Source organism: Oreochromis aureus, linkage group 18, assembly GCF_013358895.1.
Source record: "Oreochromis aureus strain Israel breed Guangdong linkage group 18, ZZ_aureus, whole genome shotgun sequence".
Classification (NCBI taxonomy): Eukaryota; Metazoa; Chordata; class Actinopteri; order Cichliformes; family Cichlidae; genus Oreochromis; species Oreochromis aureus.
Window position 1 is genome coordinate 32784672 of NC_052959.1, and position 19508 is coordinate 32804179.

General features: G+C 40.2%; 1 protein-coding gene and 1 long non-coding RNA gene across 3 annotated transcripts; one reads left to right on the plus strand and one right to left on the minus strand.

Annotated features, from left to right (window-relative positions):
* Positions 1-2363: 2363 nt before the first annotated feature.
* Positions 2364-6115, minus strand: LOC116318949 (immunoglobulin lambda-1 light chain-like). Its single transcript, XM_039601923.1, has 3 exons — positions 5792-6115; positions 2988-3299; positions 2364-2849 (listed from the first exon to the last, which is right to left on the minus strand). The coding sequence occupies exons 1-3, from the start codon at positions 5934-5936 to the stop codon at positions 2701-2703; spliced, it is 606 nt and encodes a 201-aa protein (XP_039457857.1). The 5' UTR covers positions 5937-6115; the 3' UTR covers positions 2364-2700.
* A 925-nt stretch (positions 6116-7040) lies between these two features.
* LOC120434238 lies at positions 7041-10757 on the plus strand. 2 transcript variants are annotated; one of them, XR_005609010.1, is made up of 3 exons: positions 7041-7250; positions 7336-7570; positions 10594-10757. It is a non-coding gene; the product is annotated as an uncharacterized LOC120434238 (long non-coding RNA). The 2 variants fall into 2 exon arrangements; XR_005609009.1 differs by lacking the exon at positions 10594-10757 and adding an exon at positions 7641-7780.
* Positions 10758-19508: the final 8751 nt, after the last annotated feature.

The following is a 19508-nucleotide window of genomic DNA, read 5'->3' on the forward strand; positions in this document are numbered from 1 at the left end:
GACTCAGTATTTTAATGCTAATAATACTTTTCTGACCTTCTTTCTCTTCTTTATATAAACTGTTGAATATGTTCAGCTTTTCTTTGTTTTTTGAAACAAAATCAATAAATAATATTCACAGCATCTCATTTTTAATTGTTCTGTTTTATTGACGACAGTTTGAATTCACATGAAATACACAAACACAATATCGGCCACAGATGTTCATCACTTACAAATATTTGATTTAGTTGTAAAATCATAATATACTTCAAACATTTTCATACAGGTAAAAAGGAAACACAATGAAAGCAACATAAGGAAACATAAATATGTAGAAACAGGCAGGTGTAGGTCTGCTGCAGGTTCACATCTGTGTCCTCTGATCATTTCATTTGTGTGTTCATCATCTTTATACAAACAAAGAGCAGAAGAAGCTACTTTGAAGCAACAGTTGATAGAAAAATGATCAGACACAGATTTGATTTTTCACAATGATGGATGTTTTTATTTAACCTAAATACATTTGAACTCTTAGTGACAAATTTAGGAAAACTGATATTTATTATTGTTTATATGACAGATATAAAGAAAAACCAAGCCTCAAACTTAGTTACACACTTTATCTGATTTTCAAAATAAAATAATATCTAACAACATTTAAAATGAAATCTCATGTTGAAACAAACACATGTGGTTCGGTTGTGTGTTTAAAATATGTGCACACTGTGGTTCTTTCCCACATCTTCTAATGTGTTTTGTTCCAAGTTGGTTTCAGACTGAAGGATTCATTAAACCCTTTTTAAGAATCATTCAAAATGATGATCATCAATGATAATATCTATAAACAGTAATAAAAACAGGGCTGTGTTTTACGTCAGCTTCAGCTTCATTTATTTGTACCCATGGTTAGATTTCATTTGCAGTAGGCAGTCATCCACCTTTACATACACATTTACACAACAGTACAAAAGTACTTTTTGATTCATGAAAGAGAAATAAGACAAATGTTGCCTTTGTATCATCTCTGATATAGAAGGTATCATTTGAAGATGTGAGTGAAGGACACCAATATTTTGATCTGGTGTTGTTCTACATTTTCGGACTAAAAGACAGAAGGAAGAAAGTGAAAGTGACTGTGCGAGGGGTTGAAGTCATGAAGTCAAGTGGAGGCCGCTGACTGCTGTTACTTTCTGCTGTACAGGTTAAACAGGGACTCACAGTCAGCCTGCTAGAACATTTGGATGAAGAGAAAAAGGAGGAAAAAGACTTTGAGGAAAAATCCAATAAGATCAGCATGTTTTGAATGTGGGAATACAACAGTTTCCTCCACCATGACACACACTGGAGCCTCTTTTTGCTCACAGCTTCACTGTTTGTCTCAAAGTTCAGTTTGAGGCCAAAATTGTTCCAACACATTTGTAAGTTTGCACTAATTTCACTGTGTGAGCCTTAATGGATGTAATCAAAGAATCAGTCAGTGAAATATGAAGCTGTGCTGGAAGTTTGAGGAGAAAAGTGTCTCAGTGAGTTTAATGAGGTGAACACATGAATACAGAGCACTGACTGACACGTACAGACTCCTTTAATGAGTCGGACACATTTTTGTGACTTCATTAAATGTCAAAAATGACACCTAACAACACACAACAAGCTGCGACCACATTATTGTGTGTTTGCTGTTTGTGTGCTTTGTTTCCTGTTATGATAGCAGGCATACAGCCATGTTCTCAATGTCTCAGCTATCATTGATTATTTCTGCTTTTCCTCTTCTATTAGGCACTTCAACTCAATGAATGACACAGAAAGATTTCATGACTGTGTTCTTCAAAATAAGGAGAATATGTTATCTGCATCTGAATGACTCATGTTGCCTTGTTTCTACTTTGTTTGCATATTTCTGCTTTTTGGAAACGATTTTCTGAATCATTCAGTAGTTTTGTAATAATAATGACATTTAGCAACACTTCAAAATGATTCTCCAACATTTGCTGTTCAGACTTGATCTGTTCTTACGTGTGTGATATCCAGAATGAAAAACTCAGCTCAGGTAATAAAATGGGAGCTGAGCAGACTGCAGGGGCTTCATGGTCTCTGCTTTGATTCCATTAAAGTTCATTTGTCAGCTCTGAGTTGAGGATTTGAGCTGTTTCTCTCACAGGTGAAGAACACAGATCCTTCCTGGAATCATTCTTGAAGCAGAGTTCATGCTTGTAACTGTCATTGTGTTATTAAAGTGAAAAGCCACAGCTAACGGTGTGGAGGCTGCAGAGCAGAAACCCACACAGCCCGTCTGCTGCAGGAGAGCAAGTTTGGATACAGTCAGTTTGTGCTTCTCTCACACGGGTTGTTGTTTATCACACAATGAAAGTAGAATCAAACTCTTCATCTTGAAATCTTTATTATTCACACTTACAAACACAACTACACTGTTGGACATTTGAAAATCAACCAAAATAAAAATAAAACAGAAAACTTGTGATAAAAATATACCTGATGATTTTTGTTACTACAATAAAAGTCACAATAAGTACAAAAAGAATTCTAACTCAGAGTAACAATACATGTAAAGATGTATTTATTTCAGATGATCTTCTAACTATTGAAGAAAAAGGCAAAATAAGCACAACACATCATAACTAACATTTGTGATACTGATCAAAGTGATGAATGAGATGAATTGATGAGATTTGATGGTGAGAAAAGGCGAGCAGAAAACAGTCAGTCAGCATGTGTGCAGTTGGTGGACGCTCCCTTGTTTCTGCGGATCATCAGCAGAGAGAGTCCACAGCAGTACACCAGACTCTTCACTATCAGCACTGTGTACAGCAGGCAGAGCAGCCTTACCTTGTGCATAGAAAGAACATAATCTGTGGGTGGAAAAAGAAAAGAGTCAAATGTTTGGAGCTGCAGTGAGAAATGTCAGTCCTCTGCTCCTCTGCTCTCTTTGACAGCATCTCCACATGAAGCTGAATCACTGCTGAACACAGTCACCAAGCCTTCGTTACCTTGTTGTGTTTGGGCCTCCACTGTGCCCCCCTCATGCTTCACCCAGCAGCTGTATTTATATGTGTTGGTCTCCTGCTGATGGATCAGTAAGATGGAGGCGCTGTGTCCCGACTCTCTGAGCTCCAGCTGCTCTCCCTCAGCAGGGGGCAGCTCCTCCGCTTCTCCGCCGTTCTTCTTCTGTCTTTTCCAGGAGAACTGGACCAGAGGAGGAAACATGGCTGAGGCCACACACAGCAGGGAGCTGTTCCCCTCCAGGTGGGCTCTGGATGCTGCTGGGTACACGCTCACCACGGGCTTCACTACCTGCTCATCTGAAGTTTGACAGCAGCAACAAGCAGCACAGACACACATTCACACAGTCAGCAGCAGCTTCCAGCACTGCACTGCATTCAGTCTGATCCTGGAAACTACATGGACTCTGATCACTAAACTACTCATCAATACAAAGTTCACTACATACACTGGATTCAGTCTGATCCTGGAAACTACATGGACTCTGATCACTAAACTACTCATCAATACAAAGTTCACTACATACACTGGATTCAGCTTCATATCAAACACAGTTAACACCTCATGTCATCATGGCTCACATGTGGACGAGGCAGTTATACAGTTAGTTCCATATATATTTGGACAGAGACAACTTTTTTTACTTTTGGTTCTATAGACACAGTATAGAAAACCATTCTCACAGTGAATTTTTAATAAAACAACTCAGATGAAGTTCAAGTGCTTTCAGCTTCAATTCAGTGCGTTGAACAAAAAATGTAAGAACTACATAAAAATTTGAGTAACTTAACCATTTTTTAATGTATTCCCTTCATTTTAGGGGCTTATAACTAATTGGACAAATAAATAACTGAAAAAAAAAATTGTCATTTCTAATACCTGGCTTAAAACCCTTTGCTGGCAATGGCAGCCTGAAGTGTTGAACTCATGAACATCACCAGATGCTGGGTTTCCTACTTTTTAATGCTCTGCCAGCCATTTACTGCAGTGACTTTCAGTTGCTGTTTTTTGTGGGCCTTTCTGTCCGAAGTTTAGTCTTCAAGTGAAATGAATGCTCAGTTGGGTTAAAATCAGGTGACTGTCTTGGTCATTCAAGAATTTTCCACTTATGGCTCATTCCAGGCCATCACACTGCCTCCACCGTGTTTTACAGATGGTGCTTTGGATCATGAGTTGTTCCACGTCTTCTCCATACTTTTTTCTTGCCGTCATTCTGGTAGAGAAGGGGGAAGGGAACTCCAGGCCTCGAGAGCCGGTGTCCTACAGGTTTTAGATCTCACCCTGGGTCAACACACCTGAATCAAATGATTAGTTCATTATCAGGCCTCTGGAGAATTTCAAGACATGTTGAGGAGGTAATTTAGCCATTTAATTCAGCTGTGTTGGATCAAGGACACATCTAAAACCTACAGGACACCGGCTCTCGAGGCCTGGAGTTCCCTACCCCTGTGGTAGAGGCTGATTTTGGTTTCATCTGTCCAATGAATGTTTTTCTAGAACTGTGCTAGCTTTTTTAGATGTTTTTTTTTTAGAAAAGTCCAATCAAGCCTTTCTATTCTTGAGACTTATAAGTTTCTTGCACCTTGCAGTGAACCGTCAGTATGTACTTTCATTTAGTTTACCATATATTGTCTGTTCACATCAAAATCTTCCAAATGCAACCATCACACCTCAAATCAACTCCTGGCACTTTGTCCGATTAATTGATAATGATATAACAAATGAACTGCCCACATCTGCCCATGAAATAGCCTTTCAGTCAATTGTGCAGTTACTTTTGGTCCCTTTTGAAAGAGGGTGGCATGTGTTAAAACTTAAACTCCTGAATCTTCATCCAGTTTGAATGTGGATGCCATCAAATGAACGTTGAGTGTCTGCACATTATGTATATGTCCATTATATAACTATAATTGGAATATGTTTCAGTGAACAGGTAAAAAACCAAAACTTGTGTCAGTGAACACATATATATATATATATATATATATGGACCTAACTGTAAACTGGAGTAATATTTTTAAAAAACATTTTAACTTAGTTTATTCCTGATTGTTATTGAGTAAAAAAAACATTTTTAAACAGTTTTTAAAAATCTAACCCTAAAAGACCTATTTGTTATTAAATTCAAATAATCAAAATACAATTTGTATGTGAACGGCCAGTTTTTTCTTTAATATGCCAGTTAATCATCATAATTTAATTTACAAAATCCACAGTACGTGACAAAACTATTTTTCAAGAAGTATTTCAAACATTTAAGTAATTTTAAGTTGTTATTGTTATGTGCAAATTTAGACTCATATATAAACATGCAATAAATACAACAGTCATGTCATATTTTATCTTAAATGTGTATTAAATCATTTCACCTCTGATCCTAAACAACCTAAAAGTTTTACCTTAAAAATGTGTTTACATTTTCTTCCTAAATATTAACAAAGAATGTCTGAACAATACATTTAGAAATCAATATCACTATAGTTTTAACATCAAATATGATCTTGTGTTGAAAAACCAGCAGATGGTGCAGAATTACTGAGATGATCAAATCCTAAATATTTGTAACATCACTAATATTTGCAGAAATAAAGAATAACTTTAGTTGTTCAGTGAGATTTCAACATGTTTTCAGAGATTATTTAGCTTTTCTTATGTAACAATGGCTGCAGATGAATTCTCTACTAATGATGAAAAACTAACATGTAAAGCCTGAAGCAGCAGAAACTGACTTTAAACACATTTTCAACTTCTACAATAAAACAACTGAAGGAAAATAAATGTTTGTTCTTACCTGTTACATACAGTTTAGTTCCAGAGCCAGTGATGGGGTAGTATCTGTTTGCAACTCTCACAGTGAGACAGACTGCTACAAAAACCTGTCTGCTGTTGAATGTGTCAGCTGAGCTGAATGAGTCCAAATGAGGAAGCAGGATCATATTTCAGCTCCATGATGTGTTTCTCTAATGTTCATATCAACATGACTGTCTCTTCTTCTCTTTTCTTTTAGCCACACTAGCAGCACGGCTCTGATGTTAATGTCAGTCTGTTGGTCAGTCCACTACTTTAGTCCACATGAAAATAGAAAATCACTATATAAGCACCAGTCCATTTATCCCATCAATGATACCACCACTACAATGAAACATGCTGCTGATAGTATCATGGTTTGGCCCATCTGGCTCACTATCATTAATCACACAATCAATTTTGAATTATAGCAGCAAATTCTAAAGAAAACTATCAGAACATCTGTCTGTGAACTGAATCTCAGGAGAAAGTGGGCCATGCAGCAGCACAATGACAGAAACCAGTCACGTTTGTTTTCTTTGTTCCAAATAATGGTGAAAGAAAAATAATCCAGTGAATCCAGCGAGTGATGTGATGAGTCTCTGATGTCTTTTTGATGTGGTTTTGTTGCGTCCTTCAAACCACACCTGGTGTATTTTAGAAGTGAGGCATCCCAGCACACTGAAAGATGTATCGTGCATAGTTCGGAGGAATATTTAAAAGTATGCTGACAGTCTGAATAAGTTTTTGGACACTTGCTCACAAAGTAAAAGAAATAGTGCAAATTGAAAAAAAAAACAACAACTAGCAAATTACATGATGTTTCTGGGTGTAAGTATTGTTTTGCATAGAAAATTATTGTTAAAGCTAATTTTTAAGGGTTATGAAATTGTTCTTGTTTTTCATTAAAGTTTCACTTGCTGGGCCCACGTCCTCATTTTATGTGTGACAGCGTTTTAGTAGGTAAAGGTGAATGGTTTGGAAATGAATTGAGCTGCGGTTTGGGGAAGACCTCGAAGGGGACTGGTGATGGCTCCCGGGCCTGGCAGATCCCCATGTACTAAATAGAAGTGAAGTTAAAGAACTGAAAAGGGGAGGGAGGGTGGGGCACATAAACAAGAATGAACAGCTTGTAGAACTGGGGGAACCTATATAGATGAGAACCGGAAGGAGCGTGTTAGGAGGCGTGGTCCTGCTCCTGAAATTCCGATACTTAATCTCCAATTAATGAAAACAACACACCTTGTCTCCATTATTACAGGCCTAGATAAGCCTATCTTCTCCAAAGTTTGATTGTGTCATTGTCCAGGTGAGTGGCTTTAATTTTCCATAGAGCTGGAGTTCCCACCTCTGGGCGGAGCTACCTTATTCCAACCACGATCTGCACCTGTTGGCAATTTGGGCTGCCTGAATGTAAGACCGGCGCTCTCAATGAGTCTTTGCCAGATCTTCTGCTAACCTGCGTTAGTGTGCGGCCATCAAGTCGTTCCTGTCCATCATAGTTTTCGGCGTATGCTTACCTGGTGTTTTACTCTCTGTGATTTTTAGAAATCCTCCGGCTCATCATTTCACTTCCGGCAATACTCACCACTTCCTGAGTCTGGTCTACTCGGTAATCACAGTTGCAGCCCAACCTCTGTTGGATATCGATTCACCTGCCTGCCTAACTGCTGCTACTCAAAGGATTCACGGAAAACACTCCCTCTGGAACTTCGGCTTGTGGACACTCACCTGGACCACTCCGACTGCCTTCCCCTCATGCCAGCCTCCACCTGCAAAACCTGTAAGACATTTCCAGTTTACTTACTCGACCAATCGCTGCCATCGCTTACATTTATCTCTCTGTGTTCCAGTGCCACTGACCTTCCCCGCTTCAGCCACGATCCTTTCCCTGAGTTGTTCCCCTTAGCTCCTGTTGTGGTGGTTACCTGCATAGTTCACAGCCCCGTTGTTATCACAGCTCAGAGCTCATGTGTCTACTTCATAGTTCATAGTTCACAGGTCATGTTTAGACATTTTATTTATTCAGACATTTTTATTTTATATATATATATATATATATATATATATATATATTTTATATATAAATAATAAAGACAGTTGAATAGTGAAACATCCATTATGCACAACATTACTTAAGGAGTACTTCCTCAGTAATTACTTACTTAAAATTCATTATTCAGTACTTAAATTATTGCATTTTGGATCTCCTTCCCTGTAAAATACCTGGAAGTTAGGTGAGATTAAGTGACTCTATAACATGGCCCACGCCCCGGAAAATACAGGGTACTTGCAGTGTAATCGTTTTATTGCTTCCTGTAAAAACCTGACTTGTTACCCAAAATTAAACAAAATTACAGGGTATTTACACCTTAGTCACAAAACCTGATTTCTTATCTGAAATTACATGTAATTTCAGGGTATTTACTCCTTAGTTGTGGGTCCTACAGTGTAAATATTTTATTGTTTCTTGTAAAATACCTGGAAGTTAGGCACAGTCTAAGTGATTCCATTATACAAAATGTGCCCCACAAAGTACAGGGTACTTACAGTGTAATTATTTCAATATCCCCTGGTATAGCCACTTATTTTCTTCATCAGGATAAATAGGCTCATTCTCTGGACATCGTTTGAGCACCATGAAAACTACAAAAAACTGCTACTCACACAGTCCCTTTGAATTATGTTGTAGCAATAAAACAATAACAATAAGGAGTTTAAATAAAGCTGCACAATTTTGGAAAAAAAAAAAAACACTCCTGAGGTATACGTTGAGTCACTGATTAAATACAATTTAAAAAAAAAACTTTTATTGTTATTCACTTTTAACAATAACCACCAATTTTTGAATAGCTGTTCAGTAATAGAGGGTTGGACTGGACTCTTCGGTCCCCTACTTTAACCTTGACCTGACAGACTAATTATCCCCTTCAGTAGTTTCAACAACACGTCCAAGTTGCCACTTCATTCACTTTCAGATTACCAGGTTCTTTTTTCCACCTATCCCAGAACTGTTCAGTTAGGTATTGTACTTTATGCCATCTTTTTACTGTACACATCTTTTCTCACAGATTTCCTGTGTGTTGGTAGGGGAACTTTGGATTTCATCAGTATAAGATGCTTTGGAGTAAGAGACTGAGGTGCCTTTGGGTCACCAATACAATCAAAAGCCCATACTCTACACTGTTCTGGCCACTGTAAATATATGTTGATTAGTGCATCCTTTAGCACAGCAACTATCTGTCATTTTGCCAAAGTTGAACTCAAAAACATTTAGAGGATTGCTGGAGGGCAAAGGACTGAAGTACTGTTTTTGCCCACCAAATGGATCCAAAAAAACCTCCCATCCATTATCTAGGGTGAGGTCACTGAGGCAGTTAAAAAATTCCTTGGTGGCAGAGCCCCTGGGGTGGATGAGGTTTGCCCTGAGTTCCTGAAGGCTTTGGATGTTGTAGAACTGTCTTGGTTGTCTGCTGCATTGCCACAAGCAATTTAATCCTTATACAACTGTTGCAGGAGCTAGGTCCGCGTGCAGCCAAGTGTGAGCAGCGGGAAGGAGCCCTGCTGCTAGTATATTGCACCCTGCTGTTATGTGCTGGATTATCTCAGGGATATCTTTGTACAGCCTGCTCCTGGGGTCTTGCCTGGTGTGGCAGACCCCAACCTCTATGGATCTTTTACTTAGAGCTTGTTCGTGTGCTGTCTCTTATTCATCCCATTCAGCTGACTCCTTAGGACTGACCTTTCCTAGCAACATCTTTGTGATTTCCATTTGCCTGTTGGATTCCCAGGTACTTCTATCCCTGTTTTCTCTATCAGGACGCTGTTAGAAAATCAAAAACTAAGTATTCAATCAGACATCATCTCTAATAACAGTTACAGGCCCCATGTCTTATTCAACACCATTAATTCTGTTATCAACCCTCCACCCACCACAAACTTACCAATGTCTCCAGCCACCTGTGAAAACGTTTTACGTTTTTTTTTGTCAATAAGGTTGCTACTATCAGGTCTCATATCAGTCCTCCGGCTTATGATCCTTCAGTTCCCCCATATTGTTTCTCTGTGCACTCTGGCTGAAGTAGTTTCCCTTCTTAAGCCCTCTACGTGTCACCTCAACATTATCCCAACTTGCCTTTTCAAAGAAGTTTTTGACACTATTGGACCTAGAGTTTTAGCTGTTATAAACACCTCTTCTAACGGGAACCGTTCCAACTGATCTTAAGCATGCAATAGTGCACCCATTTCTCAAAAAACCCCCACCAAATCTTGATGCAACAGTTCTCTCAAATTTTAGACCAATCTCTAAACTCCCCTTTATGTCCAAAGTCCTGGAAAAAATTGTTTTCATTCAGCTCCAGGCTTGTCTGGAAATTAATGGCTTCTCAGAAACATTTCAGTCTTGTTTCAAAGCGCTACATAGCACTGAAACTGTCACAGCTGAAGCCAGAATCTGAGGTGGACCCAAAAGCATACTCAAACGGAGGTTCAGAATGAAGTGAACACGAGTTTTATTTACAATGAAGTAGTGATGATAATATTTACAGGTGAAAAAGGCTAAGAATGAGGCTAGGGCAAATGAACATGAAATATGAGGTCTCAGACAAAGTGAATTCAATGCTATGAATGTGAATGGGTAAATACTATGAGCTACAGCTATGAAATTACTGTGAAATTTAAACATGAACTGTGATAGGCGTTGGTGGAGAGGCACTGAAACGAGGGAGAGCTGAGTCAGAGTTGGTTTAGGAAAATGACTTAGATAGATCCACAGTTGAAGTGTAAAGCAGTCTTACTTGTTCGCAGGTGGAGTTTACTACGAGGGGGACGCGAGGAAACAAGGCCCTCCAATCTGACTCTTGGTGGCGCTGTCACTTGGTGTTTGCTCTCTCTGCGGTAGAGTATCACTTCCTGTTCCTGCTCAAACACAGTGGTGTTTTTGAGTAGCTTATCTGCTTTGCAATTTAATTAAAAACTTTTAGATACATTCTTTTTTCATAGTATAATCTTCACGTGCTTCATCCGAAACACACTCTCTGTGTACTCACTACCTAATTATAGCCAAAGTATTCACTCACTGTGTCTTTACTGTTTTGCTAGCTTAGCTCGTAGCCAGTTTGCTAGCACCATGGCCTCTTCACCTGTCCCTCCTGCACTTTCCTGCTCATTGTGTCAGATGTTTAGCTACTCCTCGGCCTCCTTTAGCAGTAATGATACCTGTAACAAATGTAGCATATCTGCAGCTCTGGAGGCCAGGATTACTGAATTGGAGACTCGGCTTCACACCCTTCATTCACCTGTAGCTAGCCAGGCCCCTGTAGCTGGTGCAGCCGAAGATAGCGTAGGCCCTGCTAGCTGTTCCCCGGCAGACCCCAAGCAGCTGGGGAAAGAGGGCGGCTGGGTGACGGTGAGGAGGAAGCATAGTCCTAAACAGAAGCCCCAGGTACACCACCAACCTGTTCATGTGTCTAACCGTTTTTTCCCACTCAGCGACACACCCGCCGGGGGTCAAACTCTGGTAATTGGTGATTCTGTTCTCAGACATGTGAAGCTAGAGACACCGGCAACCATAGTCAATTGTCTTCCAGGGGCCAGAGCAGGCAACATTGAGGGAAATTTAAAACTGCTGGCTAAGGGTAAACGTAAATTCAGTAAAATCATAATTAACGTCGGCTGTAATGACACCCGGTTACGCCAATCGGAGGTCACTAAAATTAATATTGAATCGGTGTGTAACTTTGCCAAAACAATGTCGGACTCTGTAGTTTTCTCTGGTCCCCTCCCCAATCAGACCAGGAGTGACATGTTTAGCCGCATGTTCTCCTTAAATTGCTGGCTGTCTGAGTGGTGTCCCAGAAACAATGTGGGCTTCATAGATAATTGGCAAACCTTCTGGAGGAAACCTGGTCTTGTTAGGAGAGACGGCATCCACCCCACTTTGGATGGAGCAGCTCTCATTTCTAGAAATATGGACCAATTTATTAACCCCCCCAAAATATGACTATCCAGAGTTGGGACCAGGAAGCAGAGTTGCAGTCTTACACGCCTCTCTGCAGCTTCTCTCCTCCTGCTACCCCCCCAAAAACCCATCTCCATTGAGACTGTGTCAGCTCCCAAACAGACAAAACACAAACTAAAAACCAGCAATAAACAATTTAAACATAAAAAATCACAAAGAAAGAACAATACAGTATCCACATCTGAACCAAAGAGTAAAACAATGAAATGTGGATTATTAAATATTAGGTCTCTCTCCTCCAAGTCTCTGTTAGTACATGACTTAATAATTGACCAACAAATCGATTTACTCTGCCTTACAGAAACCTGGTTGCAGCCGGATGATTATGTTAGTTTAAATGAATCAACACCCCCGAGTCATTCTAACTACCAGAAACCTCGAAGCACAGGCCGAGGGGGCGGTGTGGCAGCAATTTTTCACACCAGCCTATTAAATAACGAAAGACCAAGACAGACTTTTAATTCATTTGAAATTCTGATGCTTAGCCTTGTCCACCCCAGCTGTAAAACTCAGAAACCAGTCTTACTTGTTATCATCTATCGTCCACCTGGGCCTTACACAGAGTTTCTCTCATTTGTCAGACTTTTTCCAAGGTTCAAGGTTCAAGGAGCTTTATTTGTCATTCGCATCACATGTGAACATGAGGTGGAATGAAGTTATGTACACACGGTCCCGGAGAGGAAAGAAACAAAAACAATGAAGAAACAGAATTTTTTCTTTTTTTTTAAAGTAATAAATAAAAAGATAATTGGGGTTTGTTTTGTTTTGTTTTTTAACAAACAGAAATGACAAGTAAAACAATACAATAAATAATACTATAACTTTTATCTGATTTAGTGCTCAGCTCAGATAAAATAATTACTGTGGGTAATTTTAACATTCATGTAGATGCTAAAAATGACAGCCTCAACATGGCATTTAATCTGTTATTAGACTCAATTGGCTTCTCTCAAAATGTAAAAGAACCCACCCACCACTTTAATCACACTCTAGATCTTGTGTTAACATATGGCATAGAAACTGAACATTTAACAGTGTTTCCTGAAAACCCTCTCCTGTCTGATCATTTCCTGATAACATTTACATTTACAATAATTGATTACACAGCAGTGGGGAGTAGACTTTATCAAAGTAGATGTCTTTCTGAAAGCGCTGTAACTAAGTTTAAGGATATAATCCACCCACTGTTATCATCTTCAGTGCTTCAATCTTCAATATCTACCAACATAGAGCAGAGCAGCTATCTGAACGCTACTCCAACAAAGGTCGATTATCTTGTTAATAATTTTACCTCCTCACTACGTACGACTCTGGATACTGTAGCTCCTGTGAAAACTAAGGTCTCAAATCAGAAGTACCTGACTCCGTGGTATAATTCTCAAACACGTAGCCTAAAGCAGATAACTCGTAAGCTGGAGAGGAAATGGTGTGTCACAAATTTAAAGGATCATCATTTAGCCTGGAGAAATAGTTTGTTGCTTTATAAGACAGCCCTCCGCAAAGCCAGAACATCTTACTATTCGTCACTGATTGAAGAAAATAAGAACAAGCCCAGGTTTCTCTTCAGCACTGACCTTAGTGCAGCGTTCGATACTGCTGACCATAATATCCTATTAGAGCCATTAGAGCACGCTGTAGGTATTACAGGTACCATCCCAGCCTTGCCGTAATGGTCTATTTGATTCACCTTTTATTGTTTATTTTATTTTATTTTCAGTTGCTAAATACAGGACAGACTTGACTGAGGAAAAGAAAGGGGAGAAAGAAAGAGGGAAAGAAAAGCAGCGGGGACGAGGGACGGGGATAAAGGGCAAAAAAACCCCAACAAAATAAGCAGACAAAAAATACATATATCAATCACCTGGATCACCTGTTGAGAAAGAAAAAAGAAAACAAGCAGAAGAAAACGAGAGTAATAGAACAAACAACATCACAATGATATATGGGAATATAACAGTAAATACTAAATATTAAACATTATTGTGCAGCATATAAGATCGACAGCGCATAGTGTGCTTTGAGGTAGGAGCCAAAAAGGGTGTAGTTTGTGTGTGTGAGCACCCGTGTGTACACCTGTGAGCATGAACGCGCTTGTATTTAAAAGGTTCCTTCATGTAATGATCTGCTAGAGGGTGTGGGGAGCCACAGCCCCGTCCTCCAGGGCATGAAGCAGGTATGGAGGAGATCAAAACTCCAGACATCCAGAGGCGCCCAGAACACAAGAGACCAAGGAAGACCAACAGAGGGGCAGCCGCACCACTATCCCAGAAAGAGCTGAGGAGAGTCCCAGATGAGGGGTCACTCAGCAGCCACGGAGCAGAAGCCAGGGGGGGTTGCAGTGACGTGTCCGTGAGCTCCGCCGGCAGCCAGCTGTGCCAGAGTGACCGAGCCCCAGGCCGAGAGGCCGAGGGCACCCCACCCCCAAAGTGGGTGGGGTGCCCTCCAGGCCCCGATAAACAGCCACCACGGAGTGAGCCGGTGGGTGCCCGGACGCCCATCCCCAGACACAAAGAACCACCAACGCACTGAAGTCTGAGAGCTTCTGCCACTGGCAGGGGAAGTGGTGGGGGGAGATAGGCCTCCATACCTTGGAGAGCCTGAGATGTCCCCAGAGAGGTGGTGTCTGATACCCAACCTGACATATACACACAGACAAACAGGCACACACAGATACAAACATCCATTCCCACCCTCATGCTCTCATATGCAATTACTCAACACTCAACCAACGTGGAGACAGACATAAAGAGACACTGTACACAATCACACTCAACCTATCTCTAATAATCGGCTATGTACCACAGGCCTTCAAGCTGGCTGTAGTTAAACCTTTACTTAAAAAGCCATCTCTAGACCCAGCAGTCTGAGCTAATTATAGGCCAATCTCCAACCTTCCTTTCATATCAAAAATCCTTGAAAGAGTAGTTGTCAAGCAGCTAACAGATCATCTGCAGAGGAATGGCTTATTTGAAGAGTTTCAGTCAGGTTTCAGAGCTCATCACAGCACAGAAACAGCTTTAGTGAAGGTTACAAATGATCTTCTTATGGCCTCTGACAGTGGACTCATCTCTGTGCTTGTCCTGCTAGACCTCAGTGCAGCGTTCAATACTGTTGACCATAATATCCTATTAGAGCGATTAGAACATGCTGTAGGTATTACAGGTACTGCACTGCAGTGGTTTGTATCATATCTATCTAATAGACTCCAATTTGTTCATGTAAATGGAGAGTCCTCTTCACACACTAAGGTCAATTATGGTGTTCCACAGGGCTCAGTGCTAGGACCAATTCTGTTTACATTATACATGCTTCCCCTAGGCAGCATCATTAGAAGACATAGCATACATTTTCACTGCTATGCAGATGACACCCAGCTCTATCTATCCATGAAGCCAGGTAACACACACCAATTAGTTAAACTGCAGGAATGTCTTAAAGACATAAAGACCTGGATGGCCGCTAACTTTCTGCTTCTTACTTCAGATCAAACTGAGGTTATTGTACTCGGCCCTGAAAATCTTAGAAATATGGTATCTAACCAGATTCTTACTCTGGATGGCATTACCTTGGCCTCCAGTAACACTGTGAGGAACCTTGGAGTCACTTTTGACCAGGACATGTCCTTCAACGCACATATTAAACAAATATGTAAGACTGCTTTCTTCCATTTGTGCAACATCTCTAAAATTAGAAACATCCTGTCTCAGAGTGATGCTGAAAAACTAGTTCATGCATTTATTACTTCCAGGCTGGACTACTGTAATTCATTATTATCAGGATGTCCTAAAAACTCACTGAAAAGTCTTCAGCTAATCCAAAATGCTGCAGCAAGAGTCCTGACAGGGACTAGAAAGAGAGCAGATTTCTCCTGTTTTGGCTTCCCTTCATTGGCTTCCTGTTCAATCCATAACTGAATTCAAAATCCTGCTCCTCACATACAAGGTCTTAAATAATCAGGCCCCATCTTATCTTAATGACCTTGTAGTACCATATCACCCTATTAGAGCACTTCGCTCTCACACTGCAGGCTTACTTGTTGTTCCTAGAGTATTTAAAAGTAGAATGGGAGGCAGAGCCTTCAGTTTTCAGGCCCCTCTCCTGTGGAACCAGCTTCCAGTGTGGATTCGGGAGACAGACACTATCTCTACTTTTAAGATTAGGCTTAAAACTTTCCTTCTTGCTAAAGCATATAGTTAGGGCTGGACCAGGTGACCCTGAATCCTCCCTTAGTTATGCTGCAATAGACGTAGGCTGCTGGGGGATTCCCATGATGCATTGAGTTTTTCCCTTTCCACTCACCTTTCTCACTCACTATGTGTTAATAGACCTCTCTGCATTGAATCATATCTGTTATTAATCTCTCTCTCTCTTCCACAGCATGTCTTTATCCTGTCTTCCTTCTCTCACCCCAACCGGTCGCAGCAGATGGCCCCGCCCCTCCCTGAGCCCGGTTCTGCCGGAGGTTTCTTCCTGTTAAAAGGGAGTTTTTCCTTCCCACTGTCGCCAAAGTGCTTGCTCATAGAGGGTCATATGATTGTTGGGTTTTTCTCTGTATGTATTATTGTAGGGTCTTCCTTACAATATAAAGCACCTTGAGGTGACTGTTGTTGTGATTTGGCTCTGAATAAAAAAAAAAATTGATTGAATTGAACATGACCTGCTGGGTTTGGACAATGTGGAAACCCATCGATTAGTCTGCTGAATTAGCTTCTGGATACAATGCCCAATTTTTCAAGGTTTCTGGTTTGTCCAGAAGATATCTGGGCCAAGAAGTCAATTTCCGGTAATTGCTCATTGTTTATGAAAGCAGAGACATTTTTAAGAAAGTGAATAAAAAGTCATGTCTGGATTATATCTGATGGTGTGATGCATTTTCAGCAGGTGGGCTCTTTTGTTCTCCTCACAGACGGTTAACCTGAATCATGCCAAAGCTGCTCAAATGTGAAAGGTCAGACAACACAAACAGAAAACAAAAATCTTGTCCTGTGTTTCCAGATTTGAAATATTGAGATCATTTTATGTAGATCAGAGAAAAAAGAAGGTGATAGAAAGATGAGGCACCATGACTGATTCATCCTCTATAAACATCCACAGGAAACTGATGAAAATCTGTCCAACAAAATCGGCGTCCTAATGAGCCGCTGCTACAAAGACAAAATTCTGACCTGACATCAGTCCAAGATTTGTCTTTAAAATGTCCTAAAGTGAAAGTGTCATGAAATGGCTGTGTGCAGGCAGGAGAAGACCCAAATGCAAACTCACAGAGATGAAGAGTAAACTCAAAAGAACACAGAGAGAGACTCAGAGCCATAAGGGAGGACACGACATGGAACTGAGGAGATGCTGACCTAAATACACAGAGGGATAACAAGGAAGTGAGAACACACGAGGAACACAGCTGACACGAAAAACGATAACGAGACAGGGGAAGTAAAACTGAACAGAACGAACATGGAAACACAAGACATGATGTGGGAGTGGAGGAGAGGCAGGCAAGAGGGAGCGAGGGAACACGAGGGGGAGAGGCAGACCTGACGGGCTAGGAAAACATGATGGAATAAAACACAAGGAGGCAAACCAGGCACAAGAACTCACACAACTATATAAACACAGACACACAGAGGGAGACAAAGGGGAAATCTAATAAATAATCAAGGAACTAAACAGGGAATATAAGAAACTCAAAACATGATAACTAGACACTAAAGAATAACTTAAAACTAACAAAGTGAACTTATACAAAACACAAAATGACAAAACCCCCAGAAAACTCAGAACACTGGGTCAAAAGACCCAGGACCGTGACAGAAAGTGTGTGGTTAAATGTACTGAAAGGTGTTAAACAACAAGTGCTGCTGGAAGAGTTTTCATGAAGAGAACATTAACACTGTGAATGAGGGATGGACTTTGATTCAGTTTGACACAATCTGTTTTTCTTTCACTTTGAATAAATGTTTTTGTGGAAGTTTGATGTCATCTGTTCCTCTTGTTTCTGTCTTAAAACATGAAAAATCTGTTCAAAACAGAAATAAATAGAATTGAATTTCTGACAGCAGTAAATAAAAATCTCCCTGAGCTCAGTATGTTTGTGACTCTGAGATGGAGGTGAAATCTGTGAACCTGGGCTGTGGTTTACTGCTCTCTTCCTGTCACAAACACTGTTTGACATCTGTTCATCTGTTGGTTTTTGTTCAGGCTGCAGGGATCATTTCTCACTGTGGGTATCAAGCTTAACACAGGCGCAGTAGTAGGTGGCGGAATGATTTAATTTAATTTCCTTAATCTCTAACTCCCAGCCTTTCCCTTTGTTCATAGATGAGAAATCATCTTTTTCATAGCCTGATGGGACTTGACCATTATCTTTATGAAAAATAAAAATAAATTTGAATGTTTCATTTTCTTTCTTCTGGTACCAGTATACATAGGGCACACCGCTCCAACACTGTTCAGTCCCTCCACAGCTGAAGGAGACACTTTCTCCAACTCTCCTGGTCAATGTTAAATCATCCTGAATCAGCTGTTCTGCTGCCATGGTAACCAGTGCTGTAGAGACACAGACAGATAGATGAAGGTTAGTGTGACAGTGTTTGTTACAGGTTGACTTTGTTGGCTCCTGATTGGCTGGAAACACTCACCTGAACACAGACAGCACAGAGCAGCAGCTGGGAGGAAAAGCATTTTGTGCAGTGGTGTTTCCTCTGGTGAACCTGGGGAGAAGTGGCGCTCTGATGCAGCTGAGGCCAAACAAGGACGAGCTGTGAGATCAGACGAGGGCCACGTGGTTTCTAACAGGTCCTCAAAGCTCCCATCAGCCCCTGCGGCCCACAGATAAGACTGCTGCTGCTGATTGACAGCTCAGCTGAAGCTGCTGTGTGGTTTCATCGTCTTCATTTCAATCTGACAGCAGATCCAAAAATCTGGGTCACATGATGCAGAAACACAAAAAAACCCAACATCTGACCTCACAGCTCGTCCTTGTTTGGCCTCAGCTGCATCAGAGCGCCATCTTTTTATTCACATGTACACAGTAATCCTTATAATATGTGTACTATATAACATCTACACAAACAAAAGTTATATTTGCAGCTGAACAGTCAGTGTGAATTCTGTAGTTTAGTGTTATTATGTCAGGCTGTGTTGGTTCATATTTTAATAGGAAAATAATAAATAATCATTTGTCTGCTGGACTCAGTATTTTAATGCTAATAGGACTTTTCTGTCCTTATTTTTCAGCTTTATATAAACTGCTGAATATGTTCAGCTTTTCATTGTTTTTGTGAAACAAAACCAATAAATAATATTCACAGCATCTCATTTTTAATTCTTCTGTTTTATTGACGATAGTTGGAAATACACAAACATGATATCAGCCACAGATGTTCATCACTTACAAATATTTGATTTAGTTGTGAGATCATAATATACTTCAAACATTTTCATACAGATAAAAAGGAAACACAATGAAAGCAACATAAGGAAAGATGAATATGTAGAAACAGGCAGGTGTAGGTCTGCTGCAGGTTCACATCTGTGTCCTCTGATCATTTCATTTGTGTGTTCATCATCTTTATACAAACAAAGAGCAGAAGAAGCTACTTTGAAGCTACAGCTGATAGAAAAATGATCAGAAACAGATTTGATTTTTCATAATGATGGATGTGTTTATTTAACCTAAATACATTTGAACTCTTAGTGACAATTT

Excerpts from the sequence above, each read along its gene's own strand:
- LOC116318949 (XM_039601923.1), bottom strand. The coding sequence starts at position 5,936 with ATGATCCTGCTTCCTCATTTGGACTCATTCAGCTCAGCTGACACATTC. Across the intron at positions 3,300-5,791 it reads AACTAAACTGTATGTAACAG|ATGAGCAGGTAGTGAAGCCC; the intron begins GTAAGAACAAAC and ends GTCAAACTTCAG. Across the intron at positions 2,850-2,987 it reads GGAGGCCCAAACACAACAAG|ATTATGTTCTTTCTATGCAC; the intron begins GTAACGAAGGCT and ends TTCCACCCACAG.